Genomic DNA, 25,924 nt, shown 5'->3' on the forward strand with positions numbered 1-25,924 from the left:
CAGGATGGATACAGAAGTATGCTGCAGTTGTCTGAAAACTTCTAGAAAATAAAACTATAAAATTCAACAACATCCTTGATTACTGCAAGGAAATGCTTTATTCTAATTAAATTTATGATAGAAATATCTTTGTTTTATTAATATTTTCAGTCATTCAGGCCGAAGTATGAAGATCCCAGTGTTAAGTATTATGACCTTTATGCTACAGTTGGTCACATCAAGGACCAAAAGAATGGAAACACAGTCGTTAGTCAAATCTTTGTTGGGGAGACATTTCACCAACGGAAGGAAGGTGTTACATGTACTCAGTGGTATTTGATGAATGATTTCTCTATCACACCTATTGAAAAGGTGAGGTTATTTAACAAATGTAGTCAGTATAATTTCCACATACCTGCCAATTATCACGATTTAGGTGTAAACTACACGATGTTCAGATTCCAAGATCATGATCATTATTGAAAATGGTCTAGAACATGATTTTGTGAAATTCTACACTAAAAAAATTGTTGGGTTCCTTACTTTTAATTTCCCAATAAAGATAATCATGATAAGCCAACCAAAATCTTTGTTTCTCATGATTGTTGGGCATTTCAAACGTGGAAAGTTATAACTTGTTTGGAACTTTTAGTTGTATTCATCAATGCATTGTTGTGTGTGGTCAAGTTTGAATTTTTGTAGTGTGACTTGTACCATTCTAGAGTTATGCCCTTTACAATTGAAAAACTGCTGGATTTTTCGTTTCTGTTCTCTAACTTAAGTTTGCTTCAACCAAATGCTATGAAATTTATACACAATGCTTATTACCTCAAAACACAGATCAAGTTTGAATTGTTGTGGCGTGACTTTTAACTTCCGTTTTCTAACTTAAGTTTGCATCAACCAAATGTTATGAGACATATACACAATAGATAAAGGAAGATGTGGTGTGAGTGCTAATGAGACAACTCTCCATCTAAATAACATTTTATAAAAGTAGACCTTATAGGTCAATGTACGGCCTTCAACACGGAGCCTTAGCTCACACCGAACAACAAGCTATAAAGGGCCCCAAAATTACTAGTGTAAAACCATTCAAACGGGGAAACCAACGGTCTAATCTATATAAAAAACGAGAAACGAAAAATACATATAAATTACATAAACAAACGACAACTACTGTACATCGGATTCCTGACTTAGGACAGGTGCAAACATTTGCAGCAGGATTAACAATGCTTATAACCACATAACTCGGATCAAGTACAAATTGAATAGCATCACTTTTGTAGTTCATGAGTTATGTCGCTTTAAAACTTGATATGCAAGCAGGGGCATCATCTGTGTCCCATGGACACATTCCCCATTTGTTTTAATTTATGTTTTTTGCTATATAAAAAAAAAGAAATCAACATCAGGAAATAAATGCTATATAGAGACAAGAATTTGGTCGAGTGATCAGATTGAAGCTTTAATGCATGCAAGTACCTTTTGTCAATCATGTTATTTTAAAAATAATCAAATACTTGAAAGAACTGACATTTATTTTTGTACCCTGTCAATGCGTTGTAGGACTATCTTAAGTGGGTCTGAACTGAAGAGAAACAATAGACCTCTACATGCAAATCTTTACCAATTGTCTAACCCTGCTCACATTCCAGTAGCTACTGCACTAGTGAAGAACTTTTGTCAAATCTTGTGAGACCCACATGCAATATAGGACTATCATAGGTGGGTCTGCACCAAGGGTCATATTTGCCAGTCATTTTCTTGACTGAAAGCTACTTGTTCCATCACTTGGCATCAGTTGTCGTTGTCTGTCTGGTGTAAACTATTTCAAACATCTTCTCCACTGAAACTATTGAACCAATTCCTACCAAACTTTAGCTGAATGATCCTTAGGGTATCTATAATAATGTTTGTGTTTTATTTTACAGTTTCTTCTAAAAACTTGGCCGCCATGGCTAAAAATAGAACATGGGGGTAAAATGCAGTTTTTATTAGCAAATATCTAAAACACTAAACCATTTAGACCAAATCTGGTATGAGTTAAAATTGTCATGAAATTTTCAGATGAATCTTAATTGTTGGGTTGCTGCCATTAAATTGGTAATGTTAAGGAAATTTTGAATTTTTTATTTATTATCTTGAATATTATTAATGATAAAAATAAACTGTAAACAGCAAAAATGTTCAGCAAAGTAAGAACTACAAAAAAGTTTATATGACATCAATTTCAGCAAAACTTAGGCTGAATGAGTTTCAGAATATCGTGTACAAATTTTGTATTTTATTTCCTTGTACGTCAAGAAACATAGCCACTATGACTAAAATGGAAGATGGGGGTAGGTAAAATGCATGTTTTTCTCTTTTGAAGAAAATATGACAGATACAAAAAACATTTAAATAGAATTTACAAGACACTCATTTATATCAATTGAAAAGAAAAATTATGATTGTGGAAATATTTTTAGCAAAAAATAAGATGTGAGCAATTCAGGCTCTTGAGAGCCTTGTGTTTTTGTTCTACTTATGTTTATTTATATACACCTCGCCAAAAGTTAAGCAACACCTGATAATTTTCTAAATTCGTTTTTAGCTCACCTGGCCTACAAGGCCAAGTGAGCTTTTCTCATCACTTGGCGTCCGTCGTCGTTAACTTTTACAAAAATCTTCTCCTCTGAAACTACTGGGCCAAATTTAACCAATCTTAGCCACAATCATCATTGGGGTATCTAGTTTAAAAAATGTGTCCGATGACCCGTGCAACCAACCAAGATGGCCGCCATGGCTAAAAATAGAACATAGGGGTAAAATGTAGCTTATAACTCTGAAACCTAAGCATTTAAAGCAAATCTGACCTGAGGTAAAATTATTTATCATGTCTAGATCTAGCTGCCCTGAAATTTTCAGACAAATTGGACAATCGGTTGTTGGGTTGCTGTCCCTGAATTGGCAATTTTAAGGAAATTTTGCTGTTTTTGGTTAATATCTTGAATACTATTATAGATAGAGATAAACTGTAAGCAGCAGTAATGATCAGCAAAGTAAGATCTACAAATAAGTCAACATGACCAAAATGGTCAGTTGACCCCTTAAGGAGTTATTGCCCTTTACAGTCAATTTTTAACAATTTTCATAGTTTTTGTAAATTTTTAACAAAATATTTTCCTCTGTTACAAATGGGCCAAGTTCATTATAGATGAAGATAATTGTAAGTAGCAAGAATGTTCAGTAAAGTCAAATCTACAAACACCTTACCATCACCAAAACACAATCTTGTCATTAATCCATCTGTGTCTTTTGTTTAATATGACCAAGGTGAGAGACACAGGCTCTTAAGAGCCTCTAGTTTACTGAATTCATAACTAATCAAAATATCAATACAATGAACTAAATTTGTGTTTTTATAAGATAACATATATAATGTTAATTGAAAAGTGAAAGTTTGGACTGTTTTCATCATTAAATTTTTTACTTTTTCATTTTGGGCAAATGGATGTAAAATGGCTAAATAAAATACAAGATAAAGTTTCAACTTAAACTGACGTTTTTGAAAAATTTGCTTTGCACTATAAACAAAATTCTTTTTAAAATTCAAGAGTGACAATTTGTGAATACATCAAAGTACAATTAAGGTCACTAGCGAGTGTATCCTCCACGCTTCCGGAAAATTTCATTTACACGTCGTCTCATGCTTTGAACTAAGCCTTGTAATGTTCTAACAGGAATTCTTTGCCATTCTTCTTTCAAGGCTGCTCGTAATTCCTGTTAGTTCTTACTAGCAAGAATCCTGTTGTTGATTTTTTCGACCAATATTATCCCAAACATGCTCAATGGAATTCATATCCAGTGACATGGGTGGTCAAGGAATAGTGTCAGTTACCTCCTTGCGTAAATTTTCTTAAAAAATGCATGCTCTGTGTGGCTTAGCATTATCATCAATGAATATTGGTCTAGTTGCAAGATTGTGATAGTCAAAATGTGGCACAACGATATCCCGGGTACGCTATCACAATATTTTTTACACTTCATAGTCCCATCCAGAACAAAAAGGTCCATATTGCAGTCAAATGAAAAGCATCTTCAAACTGTCAAACCCCTACCACCAAATGCTGTAGTTCCAAGAATGTACTGTTTCCTGTATGCTGTATTCCGGGGATGCGATACGCGCATGCGCTCATCAATATGATGTTGGAGAAATATTCTCTCGTCAGACCAATGGACTTGACGCCACTGTCTCAGAGTCCTATTGCAGTGACCAAGTGACCACTGATGTCGAGATTGACAATACATACCAGTCAGCAATGGTCTTTTGACTTGTCTACAGGCACGTAGATTGACACAATTTATTCTGCGATTAACAGTTACATTTCATTGCACGAAACTTGCAAGGATAAAACTTGTATGTAGCTTTATAAAACCTGCTTTTAAAGTAACTAGGAATAGAATTTGTACCTGAATTCTTACCTGTCGATTTACCCTTTCCTCCATAATGATGCTTTTTGACGCCACCCCCTTTACTCCATAATGACGCCTGTGTAGTACCTCAGTTGAAACGCTTTGACTACAAAATGTCTGCATCAGACTTAAAAAAATTAGCATCCAATATTAAAGATATATCTGATTTGAATTTCATTGATGAAATATTCATTTTCACAATGCATTAATACTTTAAACCCGATGATTTTTTTTTTATTAAAAAAATCCTATGCAAATCAAGTATGTAAGAAAAAATATTTCCATTGAGGAAAGGGTTAACAATAGATTAATGAAATATATGGAAACAAAGCAGTATTGAATTTAATTTTAAAACAAAAAATAGAATTTGCTTAACTTTTGGCGAGGTGTATATATGTCGTGTACAAGTTGCAATTTTGTACAGGTTATAAAACGTACAAAAATATTGTACATGTTATAACCTGTACAATGCCAAAATACAAGTTATAACATGTACAAAAATACCTCGTAACATGTACAAAATACTGCTTAAAAATGGTTTTAACCTGTACAAAATTTGAAAATTGTAATAAAGCAGAATATACATGCAAGATTGAAATTTATTAATTAATAAAGGACAATAATCAAAAGCAAAAGAAGAAAATTGACAAATGGCTACTAACGTTTCATCCTGAAAAATATAAATACATCAAAATATGTAAGAAATCAAATAACACTGACCACTCAACAAATCACAGTCTACTAAACCATACAATAGCAAAGGTTGAAGAGCGAAAACTTAATAAGGCCAACTCCATTTTTGAAGTTCGCAAAAGAACTTTCAAATACTTGGGTACTGAGACATTCATAGCATTGTATAAAACCATGATCAGAACTCATTTGGACTATGCTAGTTCAGTATGGTCTCCATACAAGAAAAACAATATTGATAAAATAAAAGGAGTCCACAGAAGGGTAAAAAAACAACTACCAGGTCTCAATGACACAAGTTATCCAGAGAGACTGAAAAAAACTAGCCTTACCTTCACTATCATATAGGAGAATATAAGGGGATATGATTGAAACCTTCAAAACATTGTGTATGATACGTGTACTATGATCTACAATGCTGTTAGGCGAGTTATATTTATATTTGTTTTTATAATTAAATTATTTAAACTTTTTAGTTTTATTATATGTATATGCGGTCCTTTTCAAAAAAATAATGTTATAGAATTAAAAACCAATTGTTCAGAGAACAATCGAAAGTCTTTCCACACCACAGAAATTTGGATAAGAAGGTAGTTTCTTCATACTGATGCGATAAATAATGGTTTAATTATCTTTTTGAGTGATATAAGGGAGATAATATGCTACCTCCGGTGAAATGAATGTCACATCTGGTCTCATACGATATGTTCTTTCACACTGATTCCAAAAATATATAGTTTCTATATACTATTGTATGTAGAAGGGGAAATAATTGGCCACTTCCGGTTTGTTGGAAGTCATGTTTCGTCTCCAGTAATCAGTGTTTGTATCTATATGACAAAATATATTGATTCTGGGTACTTTAAGATGAAAAAATTGCAAAAAAGGGTACTTCCGGTTTTCTCAAGGTCACTTCCGGTAGTCATTTTTCAAGGTCATTTGTCACCTAATCTTTTGTACAAGGTCAAATGCCTTTATAATTAACTTAGTTGAAGTCATAATCAAATAACCTCATATCAAGACATTTTAGGGGCAACAACTCCTATAAGATGCCATTAAATTGTATAAGACTAAATGTAGCATATCTTCATAACAATAAGGCTGACATTTTGCACTTGTTCTTTAGTATGTATCTTTCAAAGTGTCGGAGAAAATACAAAAAGAAGCAAAAGTCACAAATGAGAACTTGACCTTGACCTTTGACCTTGACCTCATTTTCTAAGTTAGGACTTAAGGGACTCAAATAAAAACATTCCAGGGTTATACGGTTAACTGTTTATGAGTTAAATGAACATACCGACAAATTTATTTTGTAAAGGTAGATAACTCCTATAAAATGTCATCAAATCGCTTTGATCCAAATGAGACAAAAATTCCTGAGGATGTAACGAACAATTTGTAAAAAGAATTTTGTCGCTATCTTTTTTTGTTACGAAGGAGATGCACACAGAGGTTAAACAGTGAAAAGGGAGATAACTCTTACATAGAAAATGGATCGGCTTAGCAGGGTGAAATTTAAAAGCGCATAAACTATACGATACCATATGGGAAATATCTAAGCGACATATTGCGAAACAAACATTTTGCGCAAGAACAAAATTTGGCGGAAGAAAAAAATAATAATAATAATTAAAAACCAATTGTTCAGAGAACAATTGAAAGTCTTTCCACATCAAAGAAATTTGGATAAGATGCGATTAATAATAGTTTAATTATATTTTTTAGTGATATAAGGGAGATAATATGCTACTTCCGGTGAAATGAATGTCACTTCCTGTCTCATGTGATAGCTTTTTTCAAACTGATTCCAAAAATATATAGTTTCTATATACTTTTGTATGTAGAATGGGAGATAATTGGCCACTTCCGGTTTGTTGGAAGTCATTTTTAGTCTTCAGTTATCAGTTTTTGTTTCTGTATGACAAAATATATTGATTCTGAGTACTTTTATGTGAGAAAATTGCATAAAAGGCTACTTCCGGTTTTCTCAAGGTCACTTCCGGTTGTCATTTTTCAAGGTCATTTGTCACCTTACCTTTTGTTTAAGGTCAAATGCCTTGATAATGAACTTACTTGAAGTTATAATCAAATAACCGTATTTCAAGACATTTCAGGGGCACTAACTCCTATAAGATGACCTTAAATTGTATAGCATTAAACGTAGCATATCTTCATTACAATAAAGCTGACATTTTGCACTTGTTCTTTTATATGTATCTTTTAAGGTGTCGAAGATATTGCAAAAACAAGCAAAAGTCACAATTGAGAACTTGACCTTGACCTTTGACCTTGACCTCATTTTCTAAGTTAGGACCTAGGGGCTTCAAATAAAAACATTGCAGGGTTATACAGTTAACTGTTTACGAGTTAAAAAAACATACTGACAAATTTATTTTGTAAAGGTAGATAACTCCTATAAAATGTCATCGAATCGCTTCGATCCAAATTAGCCAAAAATTCCTGAGGAGGTAACAAACAATATGTAAAAGGAATTTTGTCGCTATCTTTTATGGTTACAAAGGAGATGCACAAAGATGATAAACAGTGAATAAGGAGATAACTCTTACAAAGAAAATGGTTCGCCTTAGCAGGGTGAAATTTAAAAGCGCATAAACTATACGATACCATATGAGAAATATCTAAGCGACATATTGCGAAACAAACATTTATCGCAAGAACAAAATTTGGCGGAAGAAAAAAAAAAAAATAATAATCAGAAGAAAAACAATAAGTCTTTCCACAGAAAAGTGGAAAGACTTAATAATCAGAAGAAAAACAATAAGTCTTTCCACAGAAAAGTGGAAAGACTTAATGAAATTCAAAACAGTGTGGCTGTGACCATTGATTGACACATTAAATTCATCCATTGACTGGGACAATTTAGGTGAACATTTGTATGTAACAACCACTGCTCACTATATACTTTTAAAGACACTTAAACTATGGGGCCACCAAAGGTTCTCAACACCTTAATAAAGTAATTCGAAAAATTAATCAGAAATAACACGATGTTTTAATTTATATCAATTATATAAATCAAAACATAAAGGTTATTCCTGATTATTTTTTCGAATTATTTTATAATTAAAGGCGTTAAGAAACCTTTGGTAACCCCACAGTTTAAATGTCTATCGTAGGTACGTCGTGAACAGTGGTCGTTACAGACAAACGTTCACGTAAATTGTCCCAGTCAATGGATGAATTTAATGTGTCAATCAATGGCCACAGCCACACTGTTTTGAATTGCATTCTAAGTCTTGAAAAGGACGGCACAAACATATAATAAAACTATCAAGTTGACATACAGTTGGAAAACAAGTTGCGGTACTGTAAATATGTGAACACTAGCACGATGGGACGGAGGACGATTGACCTCGAAAAATTCTTGTACGAAGTGCACCGTTTTGGAGTATAACACAAAATTTTGTATTTATTTACTACGTATTGGTTTAAAAAGTTAAGCTTTAAATATCAGTAAATCGTTTCAGAAGCAATACCCTCACCAAACCGCTAGAAATTAACTAAATTAAAGAAATTCTAGACTTGTTAATTTATTTTTTCTTTCCGCTTCGTTAGTACCCAATTCCCGGTGACAATGATACACATGCAGTGGTCATGGTCAAACTTGCTTCATTAGCCATGTTAACATCACTTAAATTAATTCATGTACCATTGTTTCTGTTTCTAACCCAATGGTTTGTTCATTCTTGTCGGCTGAATCATAACCATTCAATTCAACATCAGTTTTGGTATTTGTGCCAGTAATAATATCAGTCTCTAAGGCCAACTAAAATTAATTAGTAGATTTTCATCCAAAGTTTTGAAAAAAATGGGGCGGGTGGGAGGATTTTATTTTTATGCCCCACCTACGATAGTAGAGGGGCATTATGTTTTCTGGTCTGTGCGTCCGTCCGTCCGTCTGTTCGTTCGTCCGTCTGTCCCGCTTCAGGTTAAAGTTTTTGGTCAAGGTAGTTTTTGATGAAGTTGAAGTCCAATCAACTTGAAACTTAGTATACATGTGCCCTATGATATGATCTTTCTAATTTAAATGCCAAATTATAGTTTTGACCCCAATTTTACGGTTCACTGAACATAGAAAATGATAGTGCAAATTTCAGGTTAAAGTTTTTGGTCAAGGTAGTTTTTGATAAAGTAGAAGTCCAATCAACTTGAAACTTAGTATACATGTTCCCTTTGATAATATCATTCTAATTTTAATGCCAAATTAGAGAATTTATTCCAATTTCACAGTCCACTAAACATAGAAAATGATAGTGCGAGTGGGGCATCCGTGTACTGTGGACACATTCTTGTTTAAATTTTATTCAATTTGAAACCTTCTTGTGGCGTGAACTTCATATATATGCAAGTGTTATAATTACAAAATTTAGCTTATACCATGTAAATGTTTAAACATGTATAAAGAATCGTACATAATTCTTGAATAAACATCTCTGATTTGCAACGCGGACTGTTCTACATGCAATTGCTACTTTAGAAACATATTTTCAGCAAACAGTAAAACCATGGAGAAATTTTCTATTCATTTGACTACCAACTCCAAATTTATTTTGCTCTCTAAGCGATGGTTTGTAGTCCCCATAAACTTATGCAAATGCAATGGTATGCAGCACAAGTATTATGAATAAAATGAACACTCAAACAAGTGTTGGCAGGAATAGTAAAATTGGCGCTTTTAAGATTCTCAAGTTATGCAAGAAGTGTTGCATATATAATTACATTGTAAATGGTATTTTGTGTTTTTAAATAAAAACAATAGCCATAGGTAAATCTAAGGGTTTCCTAGTACACAATGTGTATGTTTGCCGACTTTTTGAACTCTTTTTTTTCTACCAATTTGTTTCACGATTCTTGCACTTTGGAAATCATTCACAGCCCAAATTTGCTTACACAAAGTCAATGTATTATTTAATAAATCCACAATTTTCTGATGAAAGAAATATCCTATTTGTGACATTTCGCGATTTGCGTTGGACACAGCGTATTTAATACTCGTTACCCGAATATTTCATGCCCTTCTGGTAATCTTTCTATATTCTCCGTAGATGATACTGTAATCATTGAGCAGCAGATTTTGTCAACATAATTGTTTTAAAGTACTCGAAACAAGAAATATGAAAACCGAAATTTTATAAACAGGAAGTTCAAATGAAACGAAATTATTGACGGTTACCGGTAACGGAAATGAACAAAATCCGGAAATTTTAAATTGTAAAAACTAAAGACTAAACAACATGAACCTTACCAAAATATTGAGGAGATCTCAGGTGCTCTATAAGGGTAAGCAGATCCTGATCCACATGTGTAAATACAAACTTGGTAACAAATCTGTAGGTCACATGTGTGAAAAGGGAACGGGATTGTTGTTACCACATCAGGAACATATCTGCGAAATGGATAGTCCATAACATTCAACCAACTCTAGATGGCGTCCGTAAATTTTACAAAGGAATGATGTCAACTTAGCCATTTGTCAAGATATCATCCTGAAAATGGTGGAAAATATATGATTGTCATCTAAAAACAGATAGACAAATGAACAAGGATGATATTTGACAATCAATTGTTTGATTTAAACATTTAAATTCCAAGATATACACTCTGTATGCAGGCGCTGCTGGAATGTTGCTTCATTGAAATGGAAAGTTCCCATTTGGGAATTTATCTCTTTTGTCGTAAAGTTTTGTTATCAACAGACCCTCATTGTCAATTTCTAGATGTAAGTCTGACTTAAAATCAAAATTTTCCAATGTGTATCACTACTTTTGATAGTTCAAACAAAATTGTACTGGGAAGTTAAACTGTCTCTTAATAACCATCAATTCCATTAATAAATTGAATGACATTGACTGGTTTGGATCAAAAGAATGATAACTTCCCAGTACAAAATATATGGCATGTAAAGATCTTGAATAAAAAATATACATATTATATTATATTAATGGTCAGTTGACCGACCGCCTAAGGAGTTATTGTCCTTTATAGTCAATTTTTAACAATTTTCATAAAATTTGTAAATTTTTATTAACATTTTCCACTGAAACTACTGGGCCAAGTTCATTATAAATAGAGATAATTGTAAGCAGCAAGAATGTTCAGTAAAGTAAGATTTACAAACACATCACCATCACCAAAACACAATTTTGTCATGAATCCATCTGCTTCCTTTGTTTAATATTCACATAGACCAAGGTGAGCTCTTTAGAGCCTCTAGTTTTATTTTGCAGGAATAAAAAAATATAAACACCATACATTAATGATATTTCACGAATAATTAGTTAGAATGTTCTACTCTGACGATTGAAACGCCACCTAAGATACTCATTTATACATACTCATTTATATGTGTGCTGTAAGTTATAAATGTTACACCTTATCATAACGCAATAAAGGAGAGTTATGAAACGAAATTGACAGGTGAACAGTAATTACTGCCTCGGACTATTAGGTGACCTGATTGACCACTTATACAAATGATAGGTACGGATCAGTAATTTTAAATCATTTCAGATGACAAGGCCCATTTTTCGAGAATGAGTTATAATGATATAACTATTTAAATACAATACCGGCTGGTATCCGCTCTCAAGGAATAACCATTTTATATAATGCAAATCTGCTGGGTCTTCTTAATTTGGCCGGTATGGTGGGAGAGGCTGTATTCAGATAAATTTCAATGTATAAAAAACAAATAAGGGTGATGCATTAAAAACATTTTTGAACAGAATGGCAATTTTATTTTTTTTGCTTTGCACGTTGCTGCAGAAGTTGTCAAAGCAACAATTAAATTGCCTTTCAAGACATCATTATTATTTGGACTAGGTAGAAATGAATTGTACTGAGAATTTAATATAAGTACTTTTTCTACGAAAAATAATGCCCATCAGTATCTAAATTATAAATCATGCAACCCAACAATGTATTCCAGTGGAATTACAGTGGTAAAATTTTCAAATTGGAATTACAGTGGTAAAATTTCCAAATGTCATTCCAGTGGAATCACCAATCAAATTCCACTGGAATTTTAAGTTTTATATGATTTACCAGTGGAATTCCAATGAGTCACTGGAAACCAGTGGAATTCCAGTGGAATCAACTGGTATTCCATTGATATTTTCTATGGGGGAAATGCTGAATCTTACTGTGCACATACATTTAGTTATAGGATAATTGACCATACTAGGTAAAAGTCCCAATTCCAATTTTTTCAGTACTTTGATCATATTCATTCCCTGTCAGAAACCTATGCAGTGTCAATTATTTAATCACAATCCAAATTCATAGCTGTATCAATCTTGAAAGTGTGTCCATAATTGCCCCAAATGTATAGCATTTGACCAGTCGTTTCAAGCTGTGCCCTGAGGAGCATTTCATTTCAAATTCATAGAAAAATTGAAGCAAAGAATAGTGTTGATTAACTGGTGTGTGGACTCCAAGGTTGTTATCATACAAATTAAAACATAGGATAAAAACAAATGATTCATCTTACAGCCAATAAAAGATCACCATTTGTATGCATTGAACACTACTGTAAATGTATTCATTTGAATTGAAAATAATATTTTATTTATTTTATATTTTCAGCATGAGGCTACAAATTTCAACATGGACTGGAAAGTACCATGTACAATCTTCTTTGTTAAGAAAAATATTGTGAAGTGCTATGATACACAGGGTAAGTTATAAAAAACAATCACTTTAATATTCCTACACAAAAAAATATATTCTAGTATTCTAGCTCCATGTTCATATTTTCTACACAATAATTTAGAAAAACTAGAATCATGCAATAAAAGTAAGAAAAAGTCTGAGCTCATCATCAGTATAACATATAAAAAAAATTATGACACTTTTTTAGAGCACAAAAGAGAGTGGGCAAAAAACACAGTAAAAAATTTTGACCTTTGAAATTGATGTTGTGAAAACCCCATGTGAATTTCAAAAGTTGGCAGGTATGCAATTTGATTTTATTATACTATCAAAATTACATAAGATGAGACATCATTATCTGTTATTTCATGATGTGAATTTTTAGCTTATAACATGTATAATGAGTAATATGATAAATATATTTGGTATATATGATCCTTGAAAGAGCTTCATAACCTTCACACAGTGTTCACATTACTTACCTTGGTTGTATTCTATTTCTCAGTGATCCATGTTAAAGTTTTGCAATTAGTTCAATTTAGCAGATACTTTTAAAAATACATCTTCTCGGAAACTACTTGGCAACAATCATCATTAGGGTATCTGGTATAAACAATGTGTCTGTTGACCCTCTCTGTCAACCAAAGTGCCTGAAGGGCCAAGTGAGCTTTTCTCATCACTTTGCGTCCGTTATTTGTCGTTAACTTTTACAAAAATCTTCTCCTGAAACTATTGGGTCAAATTGAAACAAATTTGGCCACAATCCTCATTGGGGTATCTAGTTTAAAAAATGTGACTGTCGACCCTGCCAACCAACCAAGATGGCCGCAATGTCTAAAAATAGAACATAGGGGTAAAATATAGATTTTGGCTTATATCTCTGAAACCAAAGCATCAAGAGCAAATCTGACAGGGGTGAAAATGTTTATCAGGTCAAGATCTATCTGCCCTGGAGTTTTCAGATAAATCAGAGAACCTGTTGTTGGGTTGCTGCCCCTAAATTGGTAATTCTGAGGAAATTATTATTATCTTGAATATTATTATATATAGATAGTGTTATCCAGAATCACCTTTAAATTGTAGTCAACAAAAGACACAAATCAATAATAAAATTAAACAAGATTTATTATACAAGAGTTTACAAAAAGTATTATAAGTAAATAGAAATCAATTAACACAAGGACTGTTGGGATTGATTTTGGAGGTTTTGGTCCCAACAGTTTAGGAATAAGGGGCCCAAAGGGTCCAAAATTGAACTTTGTTTGATTTCATCAAAAATTGAATAATTGGGGTTCTTTGATATGCCGAATCTAACTGTGTATGTAGATTCTTAATTTTTGGTCCCGTTTTCAAATTGGTCTACATTAAGGTCCAAAGGGTCCAAAATTAAACTTAGTTTGATTTTAACAAAAATTGAATGCTTGGGGTTCTTTGATATGCTGAATCTAAAAATGTACTTAGATTTTTTATTATTGGCCCAGTTTTCAAGTTGGTCCAAATCGGGGTCCAAAATTAAACTTTGTTTGATTTCATCAAAAATTGAATAATTGGGGTTCTTTGATATGCCAAATCTAACTGTGTAAGTAGATTCTTAATTTTTGGTCCCTTTTTCAAATTGGTCTACATTAAAGTCCAAAGGGTCCAAAATTAAACTAAGTTTGATTTTAACAAAAATTGAGTTCTTGGGCTTTTTTGATATGCTGAATCTAAACATATACTTAGATTTTTGATTATGGGCCCAGTTTTCAAGTTGGTTCAAATCAGGATCCAAAATTATTATATTAAGTATTCAGCAATAGCAATAGCAAGAAATCTTCAATTGCACAGTATTGTGCAATAGCAAGTAATTTTCAATTGCATAGTAATGCGCAATAGCAAGAAATCTTCAATTGCACAGTATTGTGCAATAGCAAATATTTTCAATTGCACAGTATTGCGCAATAGCAAGAAATATCTAATTGCACAATATTGTGCAATAGCAAGAAATTTTCAATTGGAGTTATCATTCTTTGTCCAGAATAGTAGTTGAATCAACTTAAATCATTGTTTTATACAATATACAATGTATATTCACTTTTACTACCAACTGATAAATTAAAACAATCTTTACCATTCAGTGATAACAATTACTTTATTTTACATTTTAATATTTTATGATGTATTTAAATGAGTAGTTATTGTTGCAAACTCCATTAGGAATTTGAATTGAGATCAGTTTTGGAAAAAGGGAAAGGGGGATGTGAAAAAAAAATGGGGTGGGGGGGGGGGGTTAAATTTTTCTCATATCAGATTTCATAAATAAAAAGAAAATTTCTTCAAACATTTTTTTGAGAGGATTAATATTCAACAGCATAGTGAATTGCTCAAAGGCAAAAAAAATATTTTTAGTTCATTAGACCACATTCATTCTGTGTCAGAAACCTATGCTGTGTCAACTATTTAATCACAATCCAAATTTAGAGCTGAATCCAGCTTAAATGTTGTGTCCATACTTACCCCAACTGTTCAGGGTTCAACCTCTGCGGTCATTATAGCTGTGCTCTGCGGAGCATCTGGTTATACTTTTCATGCATTTTAGTTTGTTAATTAAACTTTGTCATAACAGTTGTTTAAATGATTAGGTGTATCATTATATTTATTACCCCAATACTTGGATCAAGTACAAAATTGGTCAGCATCACTTCTACCATTTTCAGTTATGTCCCTTTATAACTTTGGTATGATATCAAAGCAGGGGCATAATATCTGTCCCATTGACATATTCCCCATTTATTTGTTTCTGTTCTGTTAGGTTTGCCTCAACCAAATGTTTTGAAACTTATACCACAAAACACATATTAAGTTTGAATTTTAGGGGTGTCACTATAATGGTTCTAGAGTTATGTCCCTTTACAAATGGATAAATTGCTGAATTTTTAGTCTTGTACTGATGATGTTGAAGGGGCCTGAAGGTTTGCACTCTGTCGGTCTGTCTGTCCATGGGTCACTCTGGCAAATAAGTTTCCACACTTTTTATCACCAGTTGTAGTGGAAGGGGCATTAAGTTTTAACCTTGTCCGTATGTACGTACATTCCAAAAGTTGTTTCCATTCTGTAACTGTAGTAAGCTACAACCAAATGTTATGAAACTTATACACAATGCTTAATACTACAAAATACAGTTCAAATTTGAACTTTTGTGGATTTACTTTTACTGTTCTAAAGTTATGCCCATTTACAAATGGAAAAAAATACTATTTTTTTTGTTTTTGTTCTGTAACTATAGTTGACCTCAACTAAATGTTACAAAACTTATACACTATGCTTATTACCACAAAACACAGATCAAGTTTGAATTTTGGTGGAGTCACTTATACTGTTCAATGCCGTTTTCAGGTGCTATGAGCAACAGGTCAACAGTTGTTTAATAGTAAATGGACTAATTGCATGCATACAAGTCCATCTGGAAGGGTTATTTTCACCTTGTCCTTATTTCACAGTCCATTCATGATTGGTCAGATGTAAGTTTTCTTGATAAAGTCTGTTTTGGGATACTATAAGTAATAATTTAACTATATTATGTGTTAAGAATAATAAGTAATTAAACTTTATTTTGATTCAGCATATTGACAAACAACTTTAACATACGCTTTAATGAGCTTTTAAAAAAAAAGCTTTGTAAGATGTACATATACATATATGGCAGGAATTATCTGACCTTGATCTCTTTTACATGGATCATTGACTTATTGATACATGTAGTAGTATTTAAACCTTTTGATATAAATTCAACCATGATCAGTGAAGCAGGTGAGACAGTTATGTACAGTCAAAACTTGTGTCAAAGTTTAAGGGACCAGACCAAAGTATTCAACTCATCCAAGTCGAGTGTGTCACTTGGAATGCATAAAATACAGTACAAGATTTGTGTAAACTAGAATGAACAGTGTGCCTTTTTTTCGGTATGACACTCTATGATTGCGATATGATCTCCATTTTAGGTCCTTCGTCATAATTAAACACACAATTACAGATACAAATCATTCACAAATAGAATCAAACAAGTGGTATGCTGTTGTATAAGCATTGGCATATCTCATTTCCATGGAGATAATTTGGCTCCGCCCCTTAGTCATGGTCTATTGACTTTGAAATTTTTGTAAGTTATCATGTTTGTGATTAGGTTAGTTCAAGGGGAACCATTAGTGGTAGGCCAAGGTTAATTGGTATTCAGTTGTATAAGCATTGCCACATCTCATTTCTATGGAGAATATTTGGCCTGCCCCTCAGTCACATCTAATGACTTTGATGCCTTTTATAGCTGACTATGCGGTATGGGCTTTGCTCATTGTTGAAGGCCGTACAGTGACCTATAGTTGGTAATGTCTGTGTCATTTTGGTCTCTTGTGGACAGTTGTCTCATTGGCAATCATACCACATCTTCTTTTTTATATTTGAAACTTATCTTAGTTTACATGTATTAGTTTGTGATTAGTTAACTTTAAGATGAACTGCTAATAAGTGTTAAATCAATGATATTTGGTATGCAAAATTATTTACATTTGCAAGTATTGTTTCCATGGAGATTATATAGCCCCACCCCTCTTTATGCTTCATTGACTTCGAGTTTTTCGACAACGAGGTTCAACTGTATATGTCAATTCTTGTTTTGAATATTTTATCAGTATGGCCACTGACAGACAAGTCAAGGAGTAACCATGGTTCAAAACACTATATTCTTTTTATTTATGACAGAGTTATAGCATTAATAGTATATATGGTTTGGTCTACTTAGTGAAGAATCCAAATAAGAATAGATCTTTTAATAATTAGTATAATTTGGTCTATTTAGTGAAAATTCCTATATCAGAAGATGTCTTGTATGATGACAATTGTCTAGTTAGTCCTGAAAGGAGGAAGATAACTTTTACAACCCTCATAGATGAAGAACGCCCAAAGGAAAAGGATGTTGTAGGCTTAGATGCTGAATTTGTTTCATTGAATCAGGTAAAAGTAGTTTAAGTCCTCATATTACACTACACCAAGAGGGAGTTCACATTGCCTTAATCACATAACATGAAAAAAACAGAAATTATTCTGACATTAATGCATCTTTATTTGCAGGGCTTCTTCCTTAGATTTAAACTTTTTCAAACATTAAAATTTTTCACCTTTATTTTCTTTTATAATTATCTTTTCTGCTCAAGGATGAAATTATAATCTTAAAATGTTTTCTATATTTCTTTATAAATAGTCAAAATCAGCAAAATTATACCCTTTGGGTAGTGCTCCACAATTAATGGAGGAATATACAAGAAACTGAACTGAACTATAAATAACAAGCGATAGCCTTTCAAAAAGTGCTATATTCGACTCTTAGCTGATGAAAATGGAAAGTGCTCTCGCTTTGTAGATTAATTCATTTACTAGAATAGCCACGTGCATCAATCGACAAATTTTACCACACACGTGAGGTCACACGTATGAAGTAGTATCGTTTAACGTTGTTGTTTACTCCAGAAGATTTGTCTATTTATAGATAAAAGTTACCTGTGTAAAATCTAATTGCTAAAAAAGAGACGACAAATCCAATACTCTACGGGATTAAAGGACATTTACTAGGTTTGGATTGTTCTAACCAATCAATAAATTTTTATTATTCACGTCTCGTAATATCTTCCAATCAGGTAGCAAGAAAAATTCACGCCTTAAGTGTCCATCGTTCAATTATTAATATTGACTCCTAGGAGTCGATAATAAAGGCCATGAAATCTGATTGATATTAAGGAGTTGACTGATAATTATATTTTTGACTTGTGATGAAATGGACATTTAACCTGGATTTGCCATTTTGATATAATTTAGAAACATTTTGCTATCTTTTTTTAAGCTGACCTTCGGCTGTAATCAGACACACATTTCCTGTCATAAAAGTCACACAAGAATAAGTACTATCAAAGCAAACCCTACTTTATATTCTCTCATTAAATTCAATGTTTATTTGTTCAGGCAACAGGTAAACGAATTTTGTACCAACATTAATCAGTCTATTTAAAGTTATTTTCATAAAACTCTGCATCTAATTAATTCAGTAAAAAAGATAGATTCTCTAACATATCATGTATAAATATAATTATATGACTTAAGCTTTTAAACAAAAACAATTGTCAGAACCACGTTGTTTGGCCAAGTTCACATGTGTGCAGGTGTGAGATATAATGATGCAAATACCACCTTTTCAGTTAATAAAGGGGCATAAGCTATAAAATTCATTTATGTGACTCAAATTCTCATATTATATTTATGAAATACTAAAATATATATCTAAATTATATAAGTCTAAAATAACCAATTTACAATGCATATATGCTCAATAATATATATCAGCATTTCCTGTGTATTTTAGTCCATACACCATCCAATTGTCCAATGAGATGACCTTCAAATATAAAAAAAAAGATGTGGTATGATTGCCATCGAGACTGTCCACAAGAGACCAAATGACACATAAAAAAACAACCATAGGTCACTGTATGGCCTTCAACAATGAACAACACCCACAATGCAGTCAGCTACAAAAGGCCCAGAATTGACAGCAGTCATAACTAGATATAAAACATAAACATAGTTATAAATAGATAGATAGCAAACTCATGCAAATAGGTCTGTTTGATTTAACATTAAAGGTTAAAAATATTTGTTCATATTTGTTTTTTACCTGTATAAGAATGAGTTGTGTAATCAATCAAATTGTTAACCCTTGTTTCACTTTCAATGTTGACATTGTTTTCCTTAAGTTTGCCTCAACTAAATGTTTTAATACTTATACACTCTGCAGTCGTATAAAGCTGCACCCTGCAGAGAATCTGGTTAAAAATCAAAGCTGATCAATTATGTTTAAAAGAGATTTGTCACTTTGATATATTAATTATATGGAAAATTGTGTTGTTAGTACTTTCATTCTTGCCAGAATCATTTGTTTCTTGCATTCTATGGTAGTTTAAAAACTTTGCTTATTATATAATTTACATGATTAAGGGGGTATTGAAAACATAAGCAAGTTTTCTTCTAAAAATGTAAGCTAAACATTTTAATCACATACTAATATTACATAGATACAAGCTTGCTTGCTTCTCAATGATCAAAATTAGTGTTTATCAAACTGCTATATATCCAATGAAATTATTCCTGTAAAGGAGTAAGTTCGGTGGCCCCAATTATAAAGTTCATAGTTACAAGACAATGAATGGTTTAAATTGCCTTAAAGACATGTGAGAAAGTTAAACAAAACTATTTTTGTCAAAGTTTAATTCTAACACGTTGATTTTTACGTCCCAAAAATGTCAAGATAAAGGATTTTGGTGAAATTTGACAAAATCAGCTTGATTTCAACCAAATTAAGGACCAGGAAACACAGAGCGCAGGCGTCCACAAACTTAATATTCAAATAAGACAAGTGAAAAGTCTTCACAAACATTATTTTAAAAGATCTTTGTTGTCGACGTATGCGCTCTATGTTTCCTGTCAAATAATCTATGAAAATTTACCCATTTTCAGTGATTTTTTCGTGAAAAATGAATATGAGTACAACTTGTGACGTCATAATCACTGTGCTTAAACGGCTGTGGGTAACTTTAGTTACCCACAGCCCAAGATGGAGCCGCCTTGCGTCGGTTAGATACTTTTCTTCTATAGAATAACAATACCACGAATGCATCAATTAAACAACTGAATTTAAAAGTTGTATTAACCGTTTAGGGAAACCCCTAAACTAGAAAGGTGATTAAATTCTACAAAATAAACGATCACAGCACGATTTAAAAAAACACCTAGGCTGTCCGTAACTTCAAAACAACTTGTCCGTAACTTTTTTAATCATACCAATAGAGATGTCCGTAACTTTCAAAGAATCGACATACACGGATGTAATGTTTAAACTGATGATAGAGATTGCATCGAATACATATTCACAAAACGAAGTAGATGTCTAGTATGATATAATTCATTGTATCGATGGAAGACAAAATTGGGAAAATATGAAAAAAATCACGATAAATCCGCAAAACTCGGGTCTCATTTTGTATAACGTCGGGGTACTCGAATCGCCTAGTTCGGAGGGTTGTTTCCGATCATAGCAGATAAACTGTTGAAACATCATTGTTCGTTTTTATTTTTGAACAAGTAGACTACACAAGTATTTTTTACACATACATGTAGCATGTATACACTTACTGATTTTCTGCCAGCAACGACAAGGGTAGCGTGAATCCGGGATTTTGGATGGGAACCCAAATTGCCCAGGCATGCAGTGGATAAACTATACGAGACTCAAGTGCACAAACTTTTTCCGTCTTTTTGAAAAAGCCAAAAACACTTTTATCTCATCCCCACAAAAACAAATCTCATCAGCATTGACAGTAAAAAAAAAGGGGTGTCAATCTGGACACACTGGGACGTTGCGCACGGTGATATAGCGGCACCCTGGCCAAGATTTACAGTAAATGGGAAAACTTAAAAAAAAGGACATTTTGTATAAATGAATAAACCTTGTTTTACAGCTAGCTGCATATTTCATTTGTATGCAAGTTGCATTAAATCTCATTAAACTGAATAAAACTAAAAGACACAATAGGTAAAAGTCAGTGACAATAAAAGGAAAAGAGCAGTCAACATAGTGTAACAATTCGACATAGTATATAAAAATATAAATAACTACGTAGGACAACAGGGTAATTTAATAGTCTAACAACCCCTGATAACATACAAAGAGAGAAAAAAAAACATACTAGGAAACATATTCAAAAAATCATAACACTATAACTAAACGGTAGGATGTATAAATACCGAGCCGCGTCAAAGAGTATTCATCAAAATACACATAGAAGGAAACAGAGGTGAAGGTAAACCGCAAACATATAATTAAACTCAAAACATTAAAGAGTATGGAAAAGCCTTGGTCTGACAAGCGAAAAACGTCGATTAGACGCACATCAGTAAATAAAAGTTCAAACCATAACCAGGATGGAGTACCACAAACCCCACATAAAACTTCTGTGGTGTAAGTATGATGCGTTAATAAAATCACATTTGGTGGTGCCGCGAAGGTTACAAATATGATGTTAATTGTCTTCTAATTGTTGAAATTATAATTCTTAAAATTTTAAATCAAAAGTTACCCACATCTAAATATAAAGTTACGGACAGTCTGCTTAGTTTCGATAAAAAAGTTGCGGACATCTTATGCATTTTTTAAAGTTGACCTTGCGCTTTAGTGAACTCTATTTTAACAAATTTATGGTAATTGTTAGTCATTTCTTTATTCAATAATCCTATAAATATTTACATTCTGCATGAAAAAACGTCGCAAAAGGTACATTTTGTATGAATTAAATATCAACGAGTTTAGAGTCCGCCATCTTGGGCTGTGGGTAACTTAAGTTACCCACAGCCGTTTAAGCACTGATAATGAAACGCAGAAACGTAAGATTTTCAACAAAATGGCTTATTTCCTATCTAGTCACTGTATAAGCTATAATTTATTGTGATATTGGTCAATAAATCCAATTTGAAATTTACGCTAAAAAAGATGGCCATTTTAGGACCTTACCGAACATACTCCTTTTGAGGTTTGATTTTTTTTTAAAGTTTTATGTTGTTTTCAACAGTTATGTTTTTTTTTAGTTTTTTTTTAAGTTTTATGAAACTTGAATACTGGTTGACCCATATCTATATTTATAGTCAAAGTGAAAGGTACCCCCTTAAACACATGTAAATAAATTAATTTATGTGGTCCATACAACTTAGTTTTGCTTTGAAAAATGAAATAAAATAACATGCTCATCATAAATATTGGAGTATTTTCTGCTTCTGAAAAAAATTTATTGATTGGGTTTATTTACATTTGCTTACCAGACAATGGTTCTGTAATATAGGAGCAGGTGGAATATGCTGAACATCAAATTTTATCTTAATTTCAAAAGTTTTTGAATGTGTTATATCTTTAGGAAGAATCTGAGTTAAGAAGTGATGGTACAAGGTCTACAATTAAACCAAGTCACCTTACAGCAGCTAGAATTACTTGTCTTCGAGGGTAAGTTTAGATTTCATGCTACGGATAACTCACACTGGTTGTTCAAATTTGACAGAATGATATTTTATTATTAAAAAAATATATATTTGAATTATGTCCTCTAACTGAAGTAACATATATATATTTAATTATAACTCAACTCTAATTTGCTTTTCTAAAAAAAGTTCTTGTTCGGTTACTTTAACATGCATATCTTGTCACAAAAATACAATGTTGTAAATCATAGAAAAAAAGACGGTATTTTTCACAATTTTTGATAATCTTCACTTCTGTTTACATAACTGAATTTTCATCATCTATCAAATGAAATACAATTTGATTTGTTATTATTGTCCACTGAACATTATTGATGGGGAAAATCTTCTTAATTATCTGAAAATGTTGGATTTTGCATGAAGAATCTTTAACTTTTTGGAATTCGAATGTTAAAAGTGATAAGTTGTAAAAGCTGTTTATCTGCACATTCAGTGCTGAAGCTTGTGAAACATGTAAGATATCTTAGTTAAACTTTTGCATTATTGAACATTAGATTAGTTTTTAATTTGCTTATTTATGAAGTTAGATTTAGCATTGATAGGCAGTTACATGTATGTTTTTGTTGGGGGCCTCTGTGCCCTAATGGTCATAAGTAGTCTAACTACTGTATCATTAGTCTATTGTTAACACTGAGGTTGTAAGTTTGATTCCCGAATTTGGCAGGTACACTTAACTCTAATTGACTAGGTTTGTTAGTTAGGTTCTCTTCTAGCTTCATCCACCAAAAAAAAATGACTGCCACAAAGTACCACAAAAGTGGTGATGAACACCAATCAATGTGATTACAATGTCCCTTTTTAAAGAACTCAAAAAATTGACAGAGAAATGGTATGGCGGTGATGTTGTCGTCATATTCAGAAAACATTTGGTTTCCAGATAATAACTTGAGTACATATAATTGAATGAAATCGTCCCGCCCTGATTTTTTTTATTTTATAAAATTTACCATTTCCAGATTAAAAATTTGTTCATTTCCATTACCATGATTACCGGTAACCGTTACAATTTCGTTTCATTCAAAGCTTCCCGTTTCAAATTTTGGTTTTGTACCTCGAGTAAATCTAACCAAAATGATTAGGTCGACATATTCTGTTGATCTATGATGACAACATCATCTCCCGATAGTAAAAATTGATTTCGAGAATGACGTGAAATATTCGTGTTACGAGAAACACACTGTTTCCAAGACCGCATGTCACAAATGATTTCTGTGATTAGAAAACTGCGTTTTTTTTTTATTTAAGCAATGATTTTGTGTCAGGAAATTTAAACTGTGAATGATATCCAAAGCATAAGATTCGTAGACACCATTGATACAAAAAACATGACTGGATTAAAGATATTGAAACACAAGCACGAAACCGTCAGATTTATAACCGTATATTGAATTTAAAAATGTCAACTAACATACGCATTTTAATGGCCTTCTTTTACTTTAGGAGTCCAAACTCTTATAGAGCTAAACTAAACTGTACTAAACCCCAATCTTACCCTAACCCATACATAACCATAACACTAGCCCTAACCCTAACAGTTAAGTCGGCCTCATATCTTGACTTACATCTAGAAATTGACAATTAGGGTCGGTTGAAAACAAAACTTTACGACAAAAGAGATGATTTCAGCTCTCCAATTGTGAACTTTCCATTTCTAAGTAGCAACATTCCAGCAGCACCTGCATACGGGGTATATATCTCCCAATTGATACGATATTCCCGTGCTTGCATTTCCTATCACCATTTTCTTGATAGAGGGTTGCTGATCACAAGGAAGCTATTAAACCAAGAGTTCCAACTGGTGAAGTTGAAATCATTCCTTCGTAAATTTTACGGATGCCATCAAGAGTTGGTTGACCGTTATGGAATAACCGTTTCACAAATGATATCAGACATGTTCCTTTCGTCGTAACTACAGTCCCCTTCCCTTTCATGAATGTTACCTACCGAATTAGACCGGATTTGTTATCACATAAGCAACACGACGGGTACCACATTTGGAGCAGGATCTGCTTACCCTTTCGGAGCACCTGAGATCACCCCTTTCGTCCCTCTTCTAAAACATCTTCTATCCTTACCATTACTATGAACTTGAACTCTAACTCTAAAGTATAGGTACATTTATCATTAAAGTTAAAGAAAGCCATTTTATTCATGCAAGCCCTCAGATTTTACCCATGTCTGTCTTTTTATGTTGACAAACAGAAAATGTCACAATACACCCAAAAGACTCATTAAACAACATTTTTTTTTTGTTAAGTTCATGTTTTACATGGTAATTATATTTTCATCTTGCATCAAGTACCAACCCTATTATTTTCAACACTGTTTGAGTTTTCATTTTATTCTGTACTCCTAATAATTGTTTTGCATACCAATGCATTTGCTTCATTTTATGGGAATACAAACCATTGTTTAGAAACTCAAATACATTTGATGTAGGTAGTCCAACTGAAGAGAGCATTTCCCGTTTTTGTTGTTTAGTTTTTTAAAAAACCACAATAAGATATATATATTTATTTAAGGATTTATAAAATCATGTAAGATTCTTCCTACTTGTGTATACATGATATAAGCTTATTATTACACTTGCATATATGAAGAACTCGTCACAACAGGGTTTCATATGAAATAAAATTTTAAAAATAAAATCCTCCCACCCGCCCCATTTTTTTCAAAAATTTGGATGAAAATCTACTAATTAATTTTAGTTGGCCTAAGTCAACATGACCGAAATGGTCAGTTGACCCCTTTAGGAGTTATTGCCCTTTATATTCAATTTTTAACCATTTTTCGTAAATCTTAGTAATCTTTTACAAAAATCTTCTCCTCTGAAACTACTGGGCCAAATTAATCCAAACTTGGCCACAATCATCATTTGGGTATCTAGTTTTAAAAATGTGTGGCGTGACCCTGCCAACCAACCAAGATGGCCGCCATGGCTAAAAATAGAACATAGGGGTAAAAATGTAGATTTTGGCTTATAACTCTAAAACCAAAGCATTTAGAGCAAATATGACAT

At 32.6% G+C, this 25,924-nt stretch overlaps 1 protein-coding gene across 3 annotated transcripts in view; it reads left to right on the top strand.

The window, feature by feature from the left end:
- The window catches only part of LOC143063636 (PAN2-PAN3 deadenylation complex catalytic subunit PAN2-like), a 295,154-nt gene that overhangs the window by 240,010 nt on the left and 29,220 nt on the right, over positions 1 to 25,924 (top strand). For all 3 annotated transcript variants that reach the window (XM_076235882.1, XM_076235883.1, XM_076235885.1), the window contains 4 exons: positions 151 to 351; positions 12,736 to 12,826; positions 17,633 to 17,787; positions 22,785 to 22,870. In XM_076235882.1, coding sequence (XP_076091997.1) covers positions 151 to 351; positions 12,736 to 12,826; positions 17,633 to 17,787; positions 22,785 to 22,870 — 533 coding nt within the window. The remainder of the gene's footprint in view (positions 1 to 150; positions 352 to 12,735; positions 12,827 to 17,632; positions 17,788 to 22,784; positions 22,871 to 25,924) is intronic.

This window comes from Mytilus galloprovincialis, chromosome 2 (assembly GCF_965363235.1).
Source record: "Mytilus galloprovincialis chromosome 2, xbMytGall1.hap1.1, whole genome shotgun sequence".
NCBI lineage: Eukaryota > Metazoa > Mollusca > Bivalvia > Mytilida > Mytilidae > Mytilus > Mytilus galloprovincialis.